A 23,879-nucleotide genomic window follows, 5' to 3' on the forward strand; every position below is an offset into this window, starting at 1 on the left:
TTTGTGTATCTTTGGTGACTCATGACTTTTTTTTTGTTTTGTTTTGGTCCATTAATGTGATGAATTTCAAGTCTAGGTTTTTGCATATTGAGTATCCTTGCATTCATAGAATAAGTTCAACTTGGTCATGGAATATTCTTCTAATATGCTGTTGGATTTGGATTCTGTTTCCCTATATTATATTTAGGAATCTTGCTATTGGATTTCATGTGTGAGATTTGTCTGTGTATGTGTGTGTTTTCTTTTTGGGTTTTTATACGTATCATTCTACTTGCATGAAAGGAATTTTAGAAACTTTTATTTTTCTTTGTTCTTAAACTATTTACAGTGTGTTGAAATGAGCTATTCCTTAATTGTTTGGTAGAATTCCCCATTGAAACTCTCTGAGGATCTGTGTTTTTTTTTCTGGAAGATAGTTCTTTGGCTTCCTCTATACCTTTTATGGTTTGTTTAGCTTTTCTACCTCTTCTGGGGTCAGTTTGGTAATTAATATATGCCTATAAAAGTATCCAGTTAATCCAGATTCTTTAATTTATTTGCTTGGAATCAAGCAAAATAATCTTCTTTTATCTTCCTCAGTATTAATGGTTATTTCCTTATCATTTTATTTAAGGTTTTTTGATGAAGAAAATAAATTACATGATAAAATATTCTAAAGAGTGTGCTTTTAAAAAAAACTAACATAAAAGGGGCATACACTTCACTTAATAGCCATATTTTATGAAAATCAGTCATTTCCAAAATAGCCATTGTACAACCCAGTAGTTTAGTTAAAACGTTTCCTTTGTGATCACTTTTTTCTCTTTTGACAGGCCCTGACGAGGAAAGTGAGGATGACCCTCATCTCGAAGGCAGAGATCCTGATACCTGGCATGTTGGCTTTAAGATCTCGTGGGACATCGAGACACCTGGTTTGGCGATACCCCTTCACCAGGGAGACTGCTATTTTATGCTTGGTAATCTTAGGAGGATGGAAATTATATTGATGTTCTAGTTCCCACATTTAGGTTATTGGGTATTTATTTTGAATATGTCCTTTGAAATGATCTTTTCAAGTGCTTTGTAGTAATTATGGAACTTCTTTATAAGAACATGTAACTAGCTTGTTTAGAGATACTGCTAATTTTTAGAAGTCACTTATTTTTAGAAGGAAATCATAAATATTTATGAAGTTCCCCAAATGTGCTAAACAGTTTTCAGGATTCTTCATCATACTATAAATACTCATCTAAATAAACTTATCATAGTGAAGTTCTTTAAATATTTCCCTGTCTGTACAAGTTCCTAACAGTGAGAGAGTTTCCAAGTATGAATTTAGAATCTCCTCGGAACAGCTGACTGCTTGGCATTTAGTTCTTTGGAATGCAGTATTTCAGCTGCAGTTAAGCTAACCAAAGCTGTGGAATTGAGAGACTTTGTTTTGCTTCTTTGCTCTAAGCTTTTTTGTTTGTTTTGTTTCATTTTTGGACTCTTCTACTAGTTTCCTGTTGCAGTGTGCAGAGGGTACCTTTTAAAAAAAAAAAAACAAAAAACAAACTCATATGCTTCTCAGGGTTTATTCTTTTCTTGATTCTGGCTCATGGTTATGTAGGGTTTATCTTACTCTTACCTACTCCTGGGTTGGTTTTGGAGCTGGAACCACCAGGGCTCACACTGAGTATCTGTGATAAGAATTAATTTCCAATTAATCCAATGTCGTATAGGCCACTGTGTTCCAGATACTGTGTAACCCAGTTCTGGGGGAGAGATGGAGATCAATAAAACTTGGTTCTTGCCTTCTAGGTATTCAGAGTATGGAACAGCTCTTTAGGCCATTATCTCCTTAAATATTTTCCAAATTTAGTTATTCACACATTAGCTTCACAGTTGTTGCCATATTCGCGTACTACCTATTGTACTATTATTTACATATTTCTTTGTAAATAAAGCCACTTGTCTCTTACTGAAATGAATTTATCTATAAGATCTTATATCACTATCTTAAATGGGAAACCAGTATCACTTGACATGATTAGGATTTTATAAATATAAATGTAGAAAAACTAAAACAACATTTCTTAAGTGTTCTACTTTTGCTTGCTGGAGATGATGAGCCTGAGTCTTATTCTGTCTTTCTTTAGAAAGGGAGATCAGTAACTCTTGGAGAGGTGTTAACCGTATAATGGTACCACTCTGACACTTTCTCTTTAAGGTCAGCAAGAGAATTGGAAGATCATTATGTAGGGAATTTACTTTCTTACAGTGTGACTCAATGCTATTTTATGCTTGTCCTTTTACAAAACTCTTAAGCTTTTCTCACGAGGTGGGTTCTATACTTGTTGAATACTGATCTAAGCGAGCCTTTAATCTCTTACCTTCCATTTGCATTTTGCTTTGCAGTATACAAATCAGTTTCACATAAGCAGTCTCTTTCAGTCTCCAAACCACCTGTGAAGAAGATGGCAAAGAGATTGTTCTTTTCTTCACTAGTTTACCTAAGGTCTCTCTATTAGTAGGAGGCAGACAGGGGCTGGAAGGGGTTGCAGGCTTCATATGCAGTGCTTTTCACACTCTAAATGGGACCATTTACTTGATCCCAATATTAGGAATGTTTTTAGAACTAAGGTCATCTCTTTCCTGTCTACCGCCCCTACCTACACCTTGGGAACCAAGGTTCTGTTCTGAAATCTCTGTCTCCTTGTGTGTCATTTGTAGGTAAAGAAGATTATTATTTCATTCTTCATCTACCATCCACATATAGACATTTATCTTGAGTCTAAATGGGTATTAATTTCAGTCAATAAACCACTTTCCTGTGTTTAGGAGTTAATGTTCGCAATTTGCATCTTTAAAAGAAATGAGAGCCAGAATGGTGCCATTTTTAATAACTTTTTTTTTCTGAATATAAAACTATTAAATAGTCATTTAAAGTTCAGCTGTCTTCCATCTATTTAATAACATCTTATGTGTTCTTTTCTGATTAAAAAAGCAATAAATGCTCATTGTAGAATAAATAAACTCTGAAAATATAAAATGAACAAAGAATATAAGGATGTATTTTTTGTAAGGATGTATTATATAATGTATAATACTTAACAACTCCCCTCAACTTTGCTATATAGTGTAGGCATATGTGTGTATTATTGAACTGGTTGTGATAATAGAATAAATCGTAGTAAGAATGATGGGAAATAGATCCCCAAATTCCTGAATTTTAATCTGGCTTTATTGTCATGATAGTTAAAAAATAAATACAAACCATTCCTCTGAAGTATCTAGATAAGTCAAATTAAAGAAAAATTGCATCATTTTAAAACAGCTTTCTGTGCCAGGGATATCCCAAATTATCTAAATATTGGCATCATCTTTTCCCCATATTTTAAATTCCTTGAGAGTTGTAATCTTTGATACCTGCAGAAATTATCTTGTGTGGCACAGAGTATATGCTCAATGAATGCCTGTTGACTAAATGTAAAAAAAAAACCAGGTTTTTGCCTGATTTAGTATATTCCTTTCTAGTGTTTTTTTTTTCTATCCATATATATGTCTAGTAGTAATAGTAATATGAATAACAACATTTATTGGGTACTAACCACAAGTATCAATTATTCCTTTAATTTTGTCAGTAAGCCTGAGAAGCAGATATTAGCTAGATTGCCAAAGAAGAAATCAGGATTAGATTGATGAGGTTACTTAGGCATGTTTACCCAGTTAGGAAGAAGCATAGATTGGAACTTGTCATCTGCTCTACTCAGACTCGTCACTCCCCATGCTGCCCTGTGGGGCGCCTGCCCGTGCCCCACCCTGATCATATAGGTGCCCTCCTCACCCCACTCCGGTGCTGACCCCTGAAGGAGGCTCCTTTGTTACTTCTTTTCCGTTTCTTTTTAAAGTTTCATTTTTCTTGCCTCAGAAATGGATTAATAATGAAAATATTAAATATTACACTGTCCTTTTGACTAATATGTTTTAACGAATATACGGTTTTAAGTACAAGTTGGGTTTTTTAGCACTTCTTGGTAATAGAAGAAATGTGTGTTATTATTTTATAGGAGCTGACAGCCAAGACATCAGATTTACTCCTGATTTCTCAACTCTTGCCTTCAGACATGGGTGAAATAGCTGATATCCAACTAAACTGTGCAAGCACAGCACAATGTCCCCAAAGTCTGCATTTAGAATATATTTTATTATTAAAATGTCATATTTGATTTCTAAAATGAGCCTTTCTCCATCTCCTCTTAAAACAAAACAAAAATAAAGCAACCATGGTCTTATGCTGCCTTTTCTTGTTCCTTTTTTGATCCAAAAAGCACAAGGAGCCCCATGGAGGGACCTCAGCCCTGTGCTGATATCTGAAATCTGAACTTCATAGCTCTTTTGAAAAGGAAACAGTTTAGCTCAATTTATAATAATATATTGGTCTGCAGAGGAAGTGCAGACTGAACCCTGCTGTCTCAAGTAAAATACTCCAGGGGTGTCTGATGGGGAACGTGTCGGGTGCCTGTAATAAATCCACTACCGGTGGAAGTGAGTGAAGGCCCTGCTGGCAGTGCCTGAGGACACACTTAACTGGGGTTGTCACGGTTTTACTTTTAAATTGGAATCTTTGCCCTAATCTCAGAGTTAGGCATGACCAGATTTGCAAACAGATTTACAGTTTTCACTAATTTTCCAACCAGTACTTCAAAACACACTCAGAAAAAAAGAAAAAAAGAAAAAAAAACACACACTCTGGTCTTTCTCAGAGTAGGATGATTTTACTTTGCCACAGATGTTTTCCATAGACTGAATGTAACTGGGGAGTTAGGGACTTAAAAGTGGCTTGGAGACAAACCGTGGGTTTGTGTTTTGTGGAACAGATTTTACAGTTCAAGGGACATCAACCAAATTATGTTCATTAACCCAGGAGTTGGGTGTGGAGGTGGGATGTTTCAGGACATAGGTGAGGGGTAGGGTAGGTAAACATTTGGGGCAGACCTCTTTTTTTTTTTTCCCCCTTAATTTTTTTTTCTTTGTATGCCACTATTTATGACTCTATTCTATCTGGTCTCTTGGCTTTTGTTTCCTTAAACCCAACTCAATATCATTTTTGATATCTTTTGCTACTTTAACAATCGGCTATTTCAAAACTTCACTTGCCAAGTAAAAATTCCACTGCAAAAAAAAAAAAAACAAAAAAAAACCAATGTAAACTGAAATGGATTTTGCTTTACCTCACCAGTGGCTTAGGGTAGAATAATGAAAAGGCCATGGGATTTACTGTTAGGTGACCAGGTTGCAGACTTAGTGCATTGTCTCTTAGTTATGTTTTGTTAGGATCTCTCTGAGTCTCTGCCTCCACTGTGAAATGGGTGCTTAATGATATTTGCACCCCAGAGTTATTGTGACACTCAAATAAGAAAATGTATGGGAAAGTGCTTTGTAAACTAGGATTCAAATGGGAATTCTCCTGAAGAGTGGGCCATGGGCCATGGTATACTGGGAGACCCAGTGAGGTGAGTGGTTTATGGAAGAGTATTGAATGCTGTGTTCTTATCCTGCCCCATGCCCCGAGTTTTGCCAACTTTGCACCTAACACTGCTCCATATATATTTCTATAGCCACATAAAGGAGCTACAAGAAAGGGAAATCTCACCAGTGTTCATGGTGAGAAGAGCTAACATCTGGCATTGTGAATCAGTGCTCTGTGGTAACCACAGTTTACCCTGGTTGAGGCTGCGTTCACTTACTGAGCCTCATCATTAGTTTTTTACAGATCAGGTTCGTCTTCTTTGAAACAGCGATGGCTGAGACACAGCAAGCCCCAGAGCCCTGTGAACGTTTGATGTGGTATGACCCGCAGATACACCGTGCTTCCATTTTGGGAGCCAGTGGGGGCACTCTAGTGTGAGCCTGTGGCCCCATGAGCCGGGAGAACAGAGGCCTTTAGGAGTTTAAAGGCTTTTGGCTGAAGCCCTCCTGGGACTTAACTTGGAGACTGTGGTATCTTTTAAATCCTCCAGGTAGCCCTCAGACATTTTATTTAAAGCAGGAGGCTTTTGTTATTTCTTCTTCTGACCCTACTCCTTTCCTCCCCCAACCTTTGACTGACCAAGTGAAGTAAAGTGTACATATAATTTATGGCTTAATCATAAATTCAAAATAATTGTACTTTATTACCTCTCATGGGTCTTGAGATGTAGGTGCTACGTTCTGCTTTCTGCCAAGGCAAGAGAATAATACAGAAACGGTAATAAATTATAACTTCAGGCTGCAGTCGGTAAGCTTGAGGAATTGCCATTTAAGTGGAAAGTGCTTGAACAGCCAAATGAGCACCTGTCATGTTTATTTTCACTTTGAAAAGTGGAAACATGACAGTACAGTTTCAACTGCTTGTCCAATATGAACTTACAGTGTTCTTCTTACCTTCTCAGCAACTGCAATATTTACTTCTTGCTGTTCAGTTTTTGCAGGGTTGGGCATGCATCTCTCCTCCTTAAACTTTCGTTCTAAAATATGCCCCCAAAAGCTGGCATTTTCAAACGTGTGCTTTTTTTTTTTGGTGGTAGGCAGTATAATTAGGGAGAGGGCTATAGCTTGTAAGTTATGCTCCGAGGATAGAAACCTGAGTGAGTTCCTGGGTACTACCTTGACAAGATTTGTACCTTCTCTTTCTCTTTCTTATAATGTCCTAGGTTTCAGCTCATTTCTGCTTCTTTCTGTATCATTATGTCTTGAACTTTACTTGAAATACATGTGATGTGTTGCCTATTGATGGCCAGGTTTTCTGCTGGGGCTTTGATGTATTTTATTTACTCTTCATAACAAGCCTACCAGGTAGCATGGCCTTCCCCCTCTGCCTATATATATATATATATCTAAAATTTTTTTGCCATTAAAAAATATTTTTACTCTAAAAGGTTAAAAAAATTTTTTTTAAATTTGAGCAGTTGTGGGTTTACAGAAAAATTCTGCAGAAAGTGCAGAGTTCCCATATAACCCCCTCCCTCCCACAGTTTTTCCTATTATTAATATTTAGTATTAATATACTATTGTTACAATTAACCAATATTATAATTGTATTATTAACTGTAGTTCATAGCTTACATTAGGGTTTATTCTTTGTATTGTACAGCTCTATATTTAAAAAAAAATGTATTCTGGTAATATATATACAACCTAAAGTTAATCATTTAGGCCACCTCATTTTTTTCCAGAAAAGGGAATCCTTGGAGGATGCGGGGTTTCTTTTGGGGGTGGGGTGAGAGATGAAAATGTTCTAAAATTAGATTGTTGTGCTGGTTGCACAGCCCTGTGAACATTCTAAAATACATTAAATTGTACATTTTAAGTGAGTGTACTGTATGGTAGGTGAATTATATCTCAATAAAGCTGTTTTTAAAAAGGGGAAATTGAAGCTCAGAAATGTAAAATAACTTGTTCAGGGTGATGCTTGTGCTGCAGTCTAGGATTTTCTGAGACCAAAGCTGTTCTTTCTTCCATTGAACCATGCTTTCACTACTAATTATATAGTAATGGTATCTTTTGTCCTTTAAAAATGCAGAAAAAACTAATTGTACAGTAGGACATGAATACACATATTCTCATTGAAAGGATTCAAATAATATGGAATTAAATAGAATAAAATGTGAAAGTTGCTCTTTACCTTAGTCTCCCTTCTGGTCCTTTTTAAAGGATTAATATAAATATTAATGTAACATATAAGTTGCTGTTTCTTTTAAAACATAAAATGGGACTTTTTTATATATATTATTATGGTATCTGGTTGTTTTTTTAAATTTTTTTTTCACTTAATAATGTCTTGGAGATCTTTCCATGTCAGTACCTCATTTTTCTTATTATTGTTATAATAAAAATAATACATGTACTAGGAAATAGGATTTCAGACAGTTGAGTAAGATCTAAAATGGAAAATAAAAAAACTTCTTGTCACCTATCATCAAGTTCCATTTCTTAGAGGGAGCTACTTTTAATTGCATCTTCTTTTTGTTCTTTTTCAGTGGTTACCTCCATAACTCTTAAGCATGTACCTGAACTTCTGTCTTTTCATCCAGCCTCCATAATTCTTTTTTTTTTTTTTAAATTCAGTTTTATTGAAATACATTCACACACCATACAATCATCCATGATATACAATCCACTGTCCACAGTATGATAACATAGTTATGCATTCATCACCACAATCTATCTCTGAACATTTTCCTTACATTAGAAAGAACCAGAATAAGAATAAAAAATAAAAGTGAAAAAAGAACACCCGAATCATCCCCCCATCCCACCCCATTTGTCCTTTAGTTTTTATCCCCATTCCTCCACTCATCCATACACTAGATAAAGGGGGTGTGATCCACAAGGTTTTCACAATCACACTGTCACCCCTTGTAATCTACATTATTATATAATTGTCTTCAGGAGTCCAGACTGCTGGGTTGGAGTTTGGTAGTTTCAGGTATTTACTTCTAGCTATTCCAATACATTAAAGCCTAAGAGGTGTTATCTATATAGTGCATAAGAATGTCCACCAGAGTGACCTCTCGACTCCATTTGGAATCTCTCAGCCACTGAAACTATTTCGTCTCATTTTGCATCCCCCTTTTGGTCAAAAAGATACTCTCAGTCCCACGATGCCAGATCCACATTCATCCCTGGGAGTCATACTCTGCGTTGCCAGGGAGATTTACACCCCTGGGAGTCGGATCCCACGTAGGGGGGAGGGCAGCGAGTTCACCTGTTGAGATGGCTCAGTTAGAGAGAGAGAGGGCCACATCTGAGCAACAAAGAGGTACTCAGGGGGAGACTCTTAGGCACCATTACATACAACTTTAGACTCTCCTTTGTGGTAATGAGCTTCATAAGGGCAAGTCCCATGCTCGAGGGCTCAGCACATCAAACTGCCAGTCCCAATGTTTGTGACAACATCAACGCCAGTCCAGGTGAGGATGTCCAAGACATCCGTACCTTTCCCCAGATCCTCAGGGCTGGGGAGGGGGAGGCTGTAAATATATTTTTTATTATCTGCCCAAATTACTCTAGGATGTGTCACTATTTCACTCCAGCTATACTCATCTACTGTATCTCACTCCCTATTCAAAGTTCCACGCAATTGTGGTGTTTGAACAGATCGACTGTAGAGTTGTACCATTTAGAAAATTTAGATCCTGTACCAAATAGATATCTATTCCCTTGGTCTCATATGAAAGTTGAAGTTTTAAAACACAATCAGTTTCAACCTTTATCCTTTGGCCTGGCTTGCCCTGGTCTTAACCAGACCTGCTTCATTCATATCACTAATTGAAGTCTGGGTTCTTTTTCAGCTTTTTTTTTTTTTTTTTTTTTTTTTTTTTTTGACAGTGGCTGTATGCACTAATACTGACATTCATATCTGCCGAGCTCTAGCTCTGAGTTTCAGATGTCTCAGAGATATGCATTGTTCCAGAGACCAATCAGGTTATACGCTACGGGATCAGCATCTTAAAGTTTAGAGATAGGCCTTACAATTCAGGGATAGAGTTAACTGCTGTAAGAGCTTACAATCTAGGGACTATTACAATTATTGTGTCCATGTTAGGCTATGTTCTAAGATTCAATTCTGAGTTTACACATTGTAGTTAGTCCATATTGGTGAGGCATCATCCCTCTCACCATGTTTTCTCCAACACTTTTACTCCTATATATATATTTTCCTACAATTTTATAGAGTTATATTCACATACCATACATTTATCCACAGTGTACAATCAGTTGTTCATGGTATCATCATAAAGTTGTACATTTATCACCACAATCAGCACTTGAACATATTGATTACTACAAGAAAAATTGTTTTTTTTTTTTAGCAATAAGAAAAAATGATAAAAAGAAAAATAACATGTCATACAATACAATATACTACTAAGGACAGCAAATAACACCACTACCAAGAATCCCATATTACTCCCCTATATCCCCCTCTCATATACATTTAGCATTGGCATATTGCCTTTGTTACATTTAATGGACGTATATTGCAATGTTACTGTTGACCATAGACTCCAGTTTGCTTTGATTATGTTTTTTCCTGAATACCATCCGTTTTTCAAATTTCTACATGGTTCACATTCATTTGCTTTCCCACATGCAAAAACATTTTTATATTTGTATATTTAGTAACAGTCATTGGCCACTCCAGTTTTTGCCACGTTATACAGTCCCAGTCTTTATCATCTATCTTTACCTCTGGTGTCATACATTCTCCTATCCCACCTCTTTCAGCTTTACTCACAGACATCTTTGTTCAGTGTACTTACAATACCGTGCTACCATCACACAGTATTTTGCTATCTATTTCTGGATCTGTGCAATCAATCCTAAATATTCTGTAGTCCTTCAGCATCAAATGGCTGATCTCTGCCCTCTTTCTATCTCCTGGTCGCCTGTGTTGTCAGCTTTTAACTCCCGAAGTTTGTTCATTAATGTCTGTTCATATTAGTGAGACCATACAGAATCTGTCCTTTTGTTTCTGGCTAACTTCACTCAACATAATGTCCTTAAGGTTCATCCACATTATTACATGATCCATGTCTTTGTTCTGTCTTACAGCTGCAAAATATTTCATCATGTGTATATACCACAGTTTGTTTATCCACTCGTCCTTTGATGGACATTTGGGCTGTTTCCATCTCTTGGCAATTGTGAATAATGCTGCAATAAACATTGGTTTACAGATGTCTGTTTGTGTCTTAAGTTTCAGTTCCTCTGAGTATATACCCAACAATGGAATAGCTGGGTCATATGGCAGATTTATATTTAGCTTCCTGAGGAACCTCCATACTGTCTTCCAGAGTGGTTGCACCATTCTACATTCCCACCAACAATGAATAAGTGTGCCTCTTTCTCCACATCCTCTCCAGCACTTGTCATTTTCTGTTTTTTGGATAATCAGCCTCCATAATTCTTGAATATATACCTATACTTCTGTTTCTTCATCCATTAAGAAAAATGAAGAAATAGCTCTCTTATACTACTTCTCATTCCTGCTAAGTTTTGTTAGTTAGCATTTACTTGTGCTTTTTTTTTCTTAATTGTTTACTTTTATAACCAATTTATGGATACTCTCTTGACTATTTAGTAAGAAAGATGGGGAACTGAAATTCCTCTCTTTCAGCCATGTAGTTACTTGCACGTTGTTGAGGTTGATGAAATTTACATGTGGATCTATAATTTTGATAAGACTGGCATACCGTATCTAGAATTTTACATTCTCTAGAATTTTAAATTCTGAAATTTGAAAGCCAGTATATAACACTGCTTATGTATGTGTTGTTTATTGCAGAACAAAATAGAGTGACTGAATCCATAAATAGAAGATGTAGTCCTCTGTTATCACTAAACCTCTTTCAGTTGAAGAGGAATGTTACCAATGTCAGACTGAGGTTTTTTCTTTTTTTTTTAAATCTTCATTTTATTGAGATATATTCACATACCACGCAGTCATACAAAACAAATCATACATTCTATTGTTCACAGTACCATTACATAGTTGTACATTCATCACCTAAACCAATCCCTGACACCTTCATTAGCACACACACAAAAATAACAAGAATAATAATTAAAGTGAAAAAGAGCAATTAGAGTAAAAAAGAACACTGGGTACCTTTGTTTGTTTGTTTCCTTCCCCTATTTTTCTGCTCATCCATCCATAAACTAGACGAAGGGGAGTGTGGTCCTTATGGCTTTCCCACTCCCATTGTCACCCCTCATAAGCTACATTTTTATATAGTTGTCTTTGAGATTCATGGGTTCCGGGTTGTAGTTTGATAGTTTCAGGTATCTACCACCAGCTACCCCAATTCATTAGAACCTAAAAAGGGTTGTCTAAATTGTGCGTAAGAGTGCCCACCAGAGTGACCCCTCGGCTCCTTTTGGAATCTCTCTGCCACTGAAGCTTATTTCATTTCCTTTCACATCCCCCTTTTGGTCAAGAAGATGTTCTCCATCCCACGATGCCGGGTCTGCATTCCTCCCCAGAAGTCATATTCCACGTTGCCAGGGAGATTCACTCCCCTGGGTGTCTGATCCCACGTAGTGGGGAGGGCAGTGATTTCACCTTTCAAGTTGGCTTAGGTAGAGAGAGAGGGCCACATCTGAGCAACAAAGAGGCATTTGGGAGGAGGCTCTTAGGCACAATTATAGGGAGGCCTAGCCTCTCCTTTGCAGCAACCGTCTCCCCAAGGGTAAATCCTGTGGTAGAGGGCTCAACCCATCAAACCACCGGTCCCCTATGTCTGTGGTCATGTTAGCAAACATCGAGGTGGGGTAGGCCAATACCCCTGCATTCTCCACAGGCTTCTCAAGGGGGCTCTACATATTTTTTTCCTGTTTTTTTTTTTTTTTTTTTTTAACTTTTTCTTTTTTTAAATCAACTGTATGAAAAATAAAAAAATAAAAAAATAATTTTAAAAAACCATAAAATAAAAGAACATTTCAAAGAGACCATAACAAGGGAGTAAGAAAAAGACAACTAACCTAAGATAACTACTTTACTTCCAACATGTTCCTACTCTACCCCAAGAAAGTTACCTAATATAGCAACATTTCTGTGAACTTGTTCCTACTATACCCATCAGAAATTAACAGACCATAGTCATTCCTGGGCATTCCGAGCATTAAATTTACCCACGATAACTTACCTGTTCTTCTTGGATTATTGTTCCCCCTTTCTTAATTGCTCTCTATTGATAGTTCCCGTACATTCTACATTATAAACCATTTGTTTTACATTTTTCAAAGTTCACATTAGTGGTAGCATATAATATTTCTTCTTGTGCCTGGCTTATTTTGCTCAGCATTATGTCTTCAAGGTTCATCCATGTTGTCATATGTTTCACGAGATTGTTCCTTCTTAACTGCCGTGTAGTATTCCATCGTGTGTACATACCACATTTTATTTATCCACTCATCTGTTGAAGGACATTTGGGTTGTTTCCATCTCTTGGCAATTGTGAATAACACTGCTATGAACATTGGCGTGCAGATGCCTGTTCATGTCACTGCTCTCCGATCTTCCAGGTATATACCGAGAAGTGCAATCTCTGGATTGAATGGTAACTCTATATCTAGTTTTCTAAGGAACTGCCAGACTGTCTTTCAGAGTGGCTGAACCATTATACAGTCCCACCAACAATGAATAAGGGTTCCAATTTCTCCACATCCCCTCCAGCATTTGTAGTTTCCTGTTTGTTTAATGGCAGCCATTCTAACCGGTGTTAGATGGTATCTCATTGTGGTCTTAATTTGCATCTCTCTAATAGCTAGTGAAGCTGAACATTTTTTCATGTGTTTCTTGGCCATTTGTATTTCCTCTTCAGAGAACTGTCTTTTCATATCTTTTGCCCATTTTATAATTGGGCTGTCTGTACTATTGTCATTGAGTTGTAGGATTTCTTTATATATGCAAGATCTTTTGTCAGATACGTGGTTTCCAAAAATTTTTTCCCATTGAGTTGGCTGCCTCTTTACCTTTTTGACAAATTCCTTTGAGGTACAGAAACTTCTAAGCTTGAGGAGTTCCCATTTATCTATTTTTTCTTTTGTTGCCTGTGCTTTGGGTGTAAAGTCTAGGAAGTGGCTGCCTAATACAAGGTCTTGAAGATGTTTTCCTACATTATCTTCTAGGAGTTTTATGGTACTTTCTTTTATATTGAGATCTTTGGTCCATTTTGAGTTAAGTTTTGTGTAGGGGGTGAGGTAGGGGTCCTCTTTCATTCTTTTGGATATGGATATCCAACTCTCCCAGCCCCATTTGTTGAAAAGACCATTATGACTCAGTTCAGTGACTTTGGGGGCCTTATCAAAGATCAGTCGGCCATAGATCTGAGGGTCTATCTCCGAATTCTCAATTCGATTCCATTGATCTATATGTCTATCTTTGTGCCAGTACCATGCTGTTTTGGCAACTGTGGCTTTATAATAAGCTTCAAAGTCAGGGAGTGTAAGTCCTCCCTCTTCGTTTTTCTTTTTTTAGAGTGTCTTTAGCAATTCGAGGCATCTTCCCTTTCCAAATAAATTTGATAACTAGCTTTTCCAAGTCTGCAAAGTAGGTTGTTGGAATTTTGATTGGGATTGCATTGAATCTGTAGATGAGTTTGGGTAGAATTGACATCTTAATGACATTTAGTCTTCCTGTCCATGAACATGGAATATTTTTCCATCTTTTAAGGTCCCCTTCTATTTCTTTTAGTAGAGTTATGTAGTTTTCTTTGTATAGGTCTTTTACATCTTTGGTTAAGTTTATTCCTAGGTACTTGATTTTTTTAGTTGCTATTGAAAAGGGTATCTTTTTCTTGAGTGTCTCTTCAGTTTGTTCATTTCTAGCATATAGAAACATTACTGACTTATGTGCATTAACCTTGTATCCCGCTACTTTGCTAAATTTGTTTATTAGCTCTAGTAGCTGTATTGTCGATTTCTCAGGGTTTTCTAGATATAAGATCATATCATCTGCAAACAATGACAGTTTTACTTCTTCTTTTCCAATTTGGATGCCTTTTATTTCTTTGTCTTGCCGGATTGCCCTGGCTAGCACTTCCAGCACAATGTTGAATAACAGTGGTGACAGCGGGCATCCTTGTCTTGTTCCTGATCTTAGAGGGAATGCTTTCAGTCTCTCACCATTGAGTACTATGCTGGCTGTGGGTTTTTCATATATGCTCTTTATCATGTTGAGGAAGTTTCCTTCAATTCCTACCTTTTGAAGTGTTTTTATCAAAAACGGATGTTGGATTTTGTCAAATGGTTTTTCAGCATCTATTGAGATGATCAATTGATTTTTCCCTTTCGAGTTTTTAATGTGTTGTAATACATTGATTGATTTTCTTATGTTGAACCATCCTTGCATGCCTGGAATGAACCCCACTTGGTCATGGTGTATGATTTTTTTAATGTGTCTTTGGATTCGATTTGCAAGTATTTTGTTGAGGATTTTTGCATCTATATTCATTAGGGAGATTGGCCGGTAGTTTTCCTTTTTTGTAGCATCTTTGCCTGGTTTTGGTATTAGATTGATGTTAACTTCATAAAATGAGTTAGGTAGTGTTCCATTTTCTTCAATGTTTTGAAAGAGTTTGAGTAAGATTGGTGTCAGTTCTTTCTGGAAAGTTTGGTAGAATTCCCCTGTGAAGCCATCTGGCCCTGGGCATTTATTTGTGGGAAGATTTTTGATGACTGATTGGATCTCTTTGCTTGTGATGGGTTGGTTGAGGTCTTCTATTTCTTCTCTGGTCAGTCTAGGTTGTTCATATGTTTCCAGGAAATTGTCCATTTCTTCTACATTATCCAGTTTGTTGCCATACAGTTGTTCATAGTATCCTCTTATAATTTTTTTAATTTCTTCGGGATCTGCAGTTATGTCACCTTTTTCATTCATTATTTTGTTTATATGGGTCTTCTCTCTTTTTGATTTTGTCAGTCTAGCTAGGGGCTTGTCAATCTTGTTGATCTTCTCAAAGAACCAACTTTTGGTGATATTTATCCTCTCTATTGTTTTTTTGTTCTCTATGTCATTTATTTCTGCTTTAATCCTTGTTATTTCTTTTCTTGTACTTGGTTTAGGATTGGTTTGCTGTTCATTTTCTAGCTTCTTCAGTTGATCCATTAGTTCTTTGATTTTGGCTCTTTCTTCCTTTTTAATATATGCGTTTAGTGCTATAAATTTCCCCCTTAGCACTGCTTTTGCTGCATCCCATAGGTTTTGGTATGTTGTGTTCTCATTTTCATTCATCTCTATATATTTAGCAATTTCTCTTGCTATTTCTTCTTTAACCCACTGATTGTTTAGGAGTGTGTTGTTTAACCTCCAGGTATTTGTGAATTTTCTAAGTCTCTGATGGTTATTGACTTCTAATTGTATTTCATTGTGGTAAGAGAATGTGCTTTGAATAATTTCAATCTTTTTAAATTTATTGAGGCTTGTTTTATGTCCCAGCATATGATCTATTCTGGAGAAAGTTCCGTGAGCACTAGAAAAGTATGTGTATCCTGGTGATTTGGGATGTAATGTCCTGTAGATGTCTGTTAAATCTAATTCATTTATCAGATTGTTTAGGTTTTCAATTTCCTTATTGGTCTTCTGTCTGGTTGATCTATCTATAGGAGAGAGTGATGTGTTGAAGTCTCCCACAATTATTGTGGAAACATCAATTGCTTCCTTTAGTTTTGCCAGTGTTTCTCTCATGTATTTTGTGGCACCTTGATTGGGTGCATAGACATTTACGATTGTTATTTCTTCTTGCTGAATTGCCCCTTTTATTAGTATGTAGTGGCCTTCTTTGTCTCTCAAAACATCCCTGCATTTGAAGTCTATTTTATCTGAGATTAATATTGCTACACCTGCTTTCTTTTGGCTGTAGCTTGCATGAAATATTTTTTTCCATCCTTTCACTTTCAGTTTCTTTGTGTCCCTGTGTCTAAGATGAGTCTCTTGTATGCAACATATTGATGGTTCATTTTTTTTGATGCATTCTGCGAATCTATATCTTTTAATTGGGGAGTCTAATCCATTTACATTCAACGTTAAAACCGTGAAGGCATTTCTTGAATCGGCCATCTTATCCTTTGGATTATGTTTGCCATATTTTTCCCTCTCTCTATTAATATCCTTTATTGTACCCATACCGAATCTCTTTAGTACTGAACCTTTCTCCAAGTCTCTCTGTCCTGTCTTTGTTTCTCTGTCTGTAGGGCTCCCTTTAGTATCTCCACTAGGGCAGGTCTCTTGTTAGCAAATTCTCTCAGCATTTCTTTGTCTGTGAAAAATTTAAGCTCTCCCTCAAATTTGAAGGAGAGCTTTGCTGGATAAAGTATTCTTGGCTGGAAATTCCTCTCACTCAGAATTTTAAATATATCGTGCCACTGCCTTCTCGCCTCCATGGTGGCTGCTGAGTAGTCACTACTTAGTCTTATGCTGTTTCCTTTGTATGTGGTGAATTGCTTTTCTCTTGCTGCTTTCAGAACTTGCTCCTTCTCTTCTATGTTTGACAGTGTGATCAGTATATGTCTCGGAGTGGGTTTTTTTGGATTTATTCTATTTGGAGTTCGTTGAGCATTTATGATTTGTGTATTTATGTTGTTTAGAAGATTTGGGAAGTTTTCCCCAACAATTTCTTCGAATACTCTTCCTAGACCTTTACCCTTTTCTTCCCCTTCTGGGACACCAATGAGTCTTATATTCGGACGTTTCATATTATCTATCATATCCCTGAGGTCCATTTCGAGTTTTTCAATTTTTTTCACCATTCTTTCTTTTATGCTTTCATTTTCCATTCTGTCATCTTCCAGGTCACTGATTCATTGTTCAACTTCCTCTAGTCTTGTACTATGAGTGTCCAGAATCTTTTTAATTTGGTCAACAGTTTCTTTAATTTCCATAAGATCATCCATTTTTTTATTTAGTCTTGCAATGTCTTCTTTATGCTCTTCTAGGGTCTTCTTGATTTCCTTCATATCCCGTACTGTGGTCTCATTGTTCATCTTTAGTTCTTTGAGTATCTGCTCTAGGTGCTGTGTCTCTTCTGGTCTTTTGATTTGGGTGCTTGGGCTTGGGTTATCCATATCGTCTGGTTTTTTCATATGCTTTATAATTTTCTGTTGTTTTTGGCCTCGTGGCATTTGCTGAACTTGATAGGGTTCTTTTAGGGTTTGTAGACCTATTGAAGTCCTTATCTCTAATTTATCAGATCTACAGCTTCGTGGAGTACACTTTCTCTAACTAACCAGCAGGTGGTGTCCACGAGCCACCTGTTCTCCACAAGCCAGATCTCCCCTGCTTAGCCTTTTTGGTGAGTGGGGGAGTGAGTCTTGTGGGGCCCAATTGGTGTACCAAGCTTGCGTGTGTAGTTGGTGTTGCCTGCCCTGTATGTGGGGCGTGTTTCTGGGCAGTCGGGGAGGGGGGGTGGCCCTAACAATCAAATCTCCCTGATGATCGTAGAGTTTTAAAGCTGCTGCAATAGTCTAATCCTTCAGTTCAGTCCTGCCACAGTTTGTCTCTGCCACTGACTCACAAGTCTTTGGTATTGGCGTATGGCTCCTGAGACTTGCAAGTGGGCCCCTCTTCCAGGCCGTGCACCCCGGGTCCTCTGTCGAGGGATGACTGTGCTATGTCACAGGTGAGTGCCGTCCCCCCAGGGCAGTTCTGGGCTGCTGGGCTGTGTAGTGAGGCTCCCAGTCTGCTCAAATGATGGCTGAATGGGGCTTTGTTAATTCACACTGCTCCACCTTCCCAGCTCTGGGACATTCAGCTGAGGTTGCAGGGAAGGCTAATGTCCACGCCCAGTTTTGTGGTGTGTACCTGTTATTTGAAGCACTTCCGTCACACTGGGTTGTCTGGGGCAGCTCTGGGCTATGGGGCTGGCGATGGGCAGGAGTGTTTCCTGTCCACCAGGATGGTGGCTGTGAGTGGACACCCCCCTTTTCTTGGGAAGTTGTGTTGTTTAGTGAATTTTCTCAGCCACTGGATTATTGCCTTTTGTCTCAGAGCTCTCTTAGTTCTGCTCTTGACTTGACGTGCCCAAATTGCAATTCTTTGAAGCTTTCTGTATTGAGCTTCTTAGAGTAATTGTTTTAGAAAAAGCAAAAAGGATTTAAAAAAAAAAAAAAAAAAAAACGGCCCTCCTCAGAGATCTAATGGGTTATTGAAATGCTAATAGACAAAGCAACCAGAGCCATTAAGGAAAGGTGCACAGGGCAGAGAGATCAGCTTTGCTTCGGGATTTGCATATGCGCCTGAAGGCCTGAGCTCCGCCCTTCCCCTTTCTGTGTTCACCAGAACTCCAAAAATCCTCCGCTTTTATTTTGGAGTTTTTCGTGTTGTTTTTTTTCTATGCCTGTCTCCTCTCTGCTGGGCTGGCTGCTCTCAGAGTCTCTGGTGTCTGGTCTCAGTCTATCTATGGTTGGAGTTTGAATCAGTAGAATGAGTTTCCGATAAGAGCAGCCACTGCAGTTCTCCCTTCTCCTTCCCGGAGCTGACAGCCCCTCCTCCCCCGGGACTGAGCCTGGCAGGGAGGGGCGCGGGTCCCCTGGCCGCAAAAACTTACAGATTTCGCTGATCTCAGCAGTTCCACGTTTTCATGAGTGTTGTATGAAGTATGCCCAAAGACAGATTGCTCTGTGGTGTCCAGTCCACACAGTTCCTGGCTTTTTACCTACTTTCCTGGAGGAGTAACTAAAACTTACAGCTCACCAGTCTGCCATCTTGCCCCGCCTCCCCCGTTTTAGTTTTTATTGCTAAGTACAAAAGTAATAATATATTCCATTTAATCAAAGATGCCATCAATTTTAAGATACTTTCCAATTTCAGAGATGTTAAATATGACTAAAACGTGATCTTGGAATTGATGAAATATGGTACATGTTCATTTTAGAGAATTTCTAAACTATAGGAAAGTGTAAAGAATATAATAAAAATCCAGCATAATATCACCACATAGAGAGAATATCATTCATGTAACATTTTGGTATAATTCCTTCTAGAGTTTCTATACTTGGGAATATACTTTTAATTTTTTATTTTTAGAAAATTTAATATCATATTATATATAATGCTTTGTGACTTGTTTTTTCAGTACTTTTATATCCTGAGCATTTTCCCTTATCATTAACTATTTCTTGAAAATGTGATTTTCGAAAATGGATTTAAAAATCAATCCCTTATTTTCAGACATTTAATTCATTTCCAGTTTTTTTATTAACATAAATATTGTTACAGTGAATATCCTTGTATATTTTTCTTTGCATCTTTGATTATATCTCTAGGAAAAATTACTAGAAGTAGAATGCCTGGGTCAGTGAGTGTGATTATTTTAAACTCTTGGTATATATTATATTGTCAGACTGCCATTCAGAAATGTTTTCAATTTACATTCCCACCCGCAGTGTATGAAATGTGGTTATCAATTTATATTTCCACCAGCCTACTACACCTCACTCTAGACAGAACTAGCATTACAATTTAAAAATATGTTTGCCAATTCAATAGGTAAAAATAACATGCTGTTTTTTTTAATTACATTTCTTTTTTATAGATGAGATTGAATATTTTCCATTTTTGGCCGTTTATTTCTTTCTCTTATTATTCATTGGCTGATAATTTTTTGCCCATTTTTGGTTGGGATGTTAGTGTTTTCCTTAACATTTTAACTTTATCCAACCCTTCTGCCTACTTCCCAGGTATTTTTTTATATACTATTTTTGATTTTTGACATATTTTTTTAATATTCATTTTATTGAGATATATTCACATACCATGCAGTCATACAAAACAAATTGTACTTTCGATTGTTCACAGTACCATTACATAGTTGTGCATTCATCACCAAAATCAATCCCTGACACCTTCATTACCACACACACACAAAATAACAAGAATAATAATTAAAGTGAAAAAGAGCAATTAAAGTAAAAAAGAACCCTGGGTGCCTTTGTTTGTTTGTTTGTTTGTTTGTTTTTTTCCTTCCCCCATTTTTCTACTCATCCATCATAAACTAGACAAAGGGGAGTGTGGGCCTTATGGCTTTCCCAATCCCATTGTCACCCGTCATAAGCTACATTTTTATACAATTGTCTTCAAGATTCATGGGTTCTGGGTTGTTGTTTGATAGTTTCAGGTATCTACCGCCAGCTACCCCAATTCATTAGAACCTAAAAAGGGTTGTCTAAATTGTGCATAAGAGTGCCCACCAGAGTGACCTCTCGGCTCCTTTTGGAATCTCTCTGCCACTGAAGCTTATTTTATTTCCTTTCACATCCCCCTTTTGGTCAAGAAGATGTTCTCCATCCCACGATGCCGGGTCTGCATTCCTCCCTGGGAGTCATATTCCACGTTGCCAGGGAGATTCACTCCCCTGGGTGTCTTGATCCCACGTAGGGGGAAGGGCAGTGGTTTCACCTGCTAAGTTGGCTTAGCTAGAGAGAGAGGACCACATCTGAGCAACAAAGAGGCATTCGGGAGGAGGCTCTTAGGCACACTTATAGGGAGGCCTAGCCTCTCCTTTGCAGCAACATTGACATAGATTTTTAACATTTCTTTTTTTTTTCTTTTTTTTTTTTTTTTCATTTTATTGAGATATATTCACATACCACGCAGTCATACAAAACAAATCGTACTTTCGATTGTTTACAGTACCATTACATAGTGGTACATTCATCACCCAAATCAATCCCTGACACCTTCATTAGCACACACACAAAAATAACAAGAATAATAATTAGAGTGAAAAAGAGCAATTGAAGTAAAAAAGAACACTGGGTACCTTTGTCTGTTTGTTTCCTTCCCCTATTTTTCTACTCATCCATCCATAAACTAGACAAAGTGGAGTGTGGTCCTTATGGCTTTCCCAATCCCCTTGTCACCCCTCATAAGCTACATTTTTATACAACTGTCTTCGAGATTCATGGGTTCTGGGTTGTAGTTTGATAGTTTCAGGTATCCACCACCAGCTACCCCAATTCTTTAGAACCTAAAAAGGGTTGTCTAAAGTGTGCGTAAGAGTGCCCACCAGAGTGACCTCTCGGCTCCTTTTGGAATCTCTCTGCCACTGAAGCTTATTTCATTTCCTTTCACATCCCCCTTTTGGTCAAGAAGATGTTCTCCATCCCACGATGCCGGGTCTGCATTCCTCCCTGGGAGTCATATTCCACGTTGCCAGGGAGATTCACTCCCCTGGGTGTCTTGATCCCACGTAGGGGGAAGGGCAGTGGTTTCACCTGCTAAGTTGGCTTAGCTAGAGAGAGAGGACCACATCTGAGCAACAAAGAGGCATTCGGGAGGAGGCTCTTAGGCACACTTATAGGGAGGCCTAGCCTCTCCTTTGCAGCAACATTGACATAGATTTTTAACATTTCTTTTTTTTTTTCTTTTTTTTTTTTTTTCATTTTATTGAGATATATTCACATACCACGCAGTCATACAAAACAAATCGTACTTTCGATTGTTTACAGTACCATTACATAGTGGTACATTCATCACCCAAATCAATCCCTGACACCTTCATTAGCACACACACAAAAATAACAAGAATAATAATTAGAGTGAAAAAGAGCAATTGAAGTAAAAAAGAACACTGGGTACCTTTGTCTGTTTGTTTCCTTCCCCTATTTTTCTACTCATCCATCCATAAACTAGACAAAGTGGAGTGTGGTCCTTATGGCTTTCCCAATCCCCTTGTCACCCCTCATAAGCTACATTTTTATACAACTGTCTTCGAGATTCATGGGTTCTGGGTTGTAGTTTGATAGTTTCAGGTATCCACCACCAGCTACCCCAATTCTTTAGAACCTAAAAAGGGTTGTCTAAAGTGTGCATAAGAGTGCCCACCAGAGTGACCTCTCGGCTCCTTTTGGAATCTCTCTGCCACTGAAGCTTATTTCATTTCTTTTCACATCCCCCTTTTGGTCAAGAAGATGTTCTCCGTCCCACGATGCCAGGTCTACATTCCTCCCCGGGAGTCATATTCCACGTTGCCAGGGAGATTCACTCCCCTGGGTGTCTGATCCCACATAGGGGGGAGGGCAGTGATTTCACCTTTCAAGTTGGCTTAGCTAGAGAGACAGGGCCACATCTGAGCAACAAAGAGGCATTCGGGAGGAGGCTCTTAGGCACACTTATAGAGAGGCCTAGCCTCTCCTTTGCAGCAACATTGACATAGATTTTTAACATTTATTTTTAGGTGAAGCATCTTTACTTTCAAGTATTATTTTTTATACTTGTAAATTAAAAAACTTTATTTGAAATTATTCAACTGCTTTTATGCTCACTGCTAGTCTTTTTCTACTATGATTTTAATGATTCTGATTGCACCCTTCATCAGCTAAGGTATAGATTCTAATAATTTTATCATGAAGACTAATGGCAGAGGAAGGTTGGTGGCATATTCCTTGAGCCCGTTGCATGATCTGAGAGTGACTCTCTACTGCTTCACATACTGTTGTCACCGTGAATGGCTATAGGATTCTTGGGTAATAATTCTTGGGTAATTATTCTTGGGTAATAATTCTTGGTGTTTATGTACTTTGTCAGCCGCAGATTCAGTTCTTTTGGCAACTTTGGAAAGTATGCTATTCTTTGATTATTCCCTCTTTATATATTCTGCTTTCTCTTTCTGGGAAGCCTGTTACATATTTCGGCCTCCAGAATCTGTCACTCACGTCTTATCTTTTTGTCACTATTTTTTATTTGCCCTCTGAATTCTAAGAGAATTTCTTGAGTTCAGTCATCCAGTTCAGTGATTAAGTTTTCTGCAGGATGCATTCTTCTAGTCTCTTCATGTATCATCGTTTTAAATGAAGCAGTAATATTTAAAAAAATTCAACTCCAAGCACTATTTCCTGATCTCATACTGTTCCACCTTTAAGTCTGCTCATCCTGTTTTTACAGATGCAGTACCTTCCTGGATTAACTGTCTTCTTGAAAAATTGGGAATTTTCTAAAAAATTTTTCTGACAGTTTGAGTAAAATTTTTTCACAGACAATTTCAGTCATTTCTCCAAGTTAGAAGTGATTCTTTCCCAGTGAACCAAAGTACTTTTGCATAGATCTGCCAATCTTTCCTTGTCTGTTTATCCTTCTAGAAAGGGGACTGGTTACAGGCAAGTAGGGGTTGAGATTGGTTCTGTGAGAGATTGGTATGAAACACTGGCCTTACCCTTCAGTTGAAGGAGAAGGAAAGAAAATGTATCTTTTCATAGCCAAATGGTAGATTTGGTATAAGGGAGGGTGCTGAATAACTTGCTCGTGTCTTCGTGTGGTATGGCTGCTTGTGATGGGGGCAAGCCTTGGTAGCCTTAGGCCCATCTCAGGTGGAGCTGCTAGTTCCAGTTCCTGGTTCTCTGTTCACAGTAGCGGGTTGACCCAGCCACGTCACCTG

At 37.8% G+C, this 23,879-nt stretch overlaps 1 protein-coding gene across 4 annotated transcripts in view; it reads left to right on the forward strand.

The window, feature by feature from the left end:
* The window catches only part of FTO (FTO alpha-ketoglutarate dependent dioxygenase), a 414,023-nt gene that overhangs the window by 151,882 nt on the left and 238,262 nt on the right, over window positions 1-23,879 (forward strand). For all 4 annotated transcript variants that reach the window (XM_037815989.1, XM_037815991.1, XM_037815992.1 and 1 more), the window contains exon 4: window positions 813-956. In XM_037815989.1, coding sequence (XP_037671917.1) covers window positions 813-956 — 144 coding nt within the window. The remainder of the gene's footprint in view (window positions 1-812; window positions 957-23,879) is intronic.

Source organism: Choloepus didactylus, chromosome 22 (assembly GCF_015220235.1).
Source record: "Choloepus didactylus isolate mChoDid1 chromosome 22, mChoDid1.pri, whole genome shotgun sequence".
In the NCBI taxonomy this organism is placed as follows: domain Eukaryota; kingdom Metazoa; phylum Chordata; class Mammalia; order Pilosa; family Megalonychidae; genus Choloepus; species Choloepus didactylus.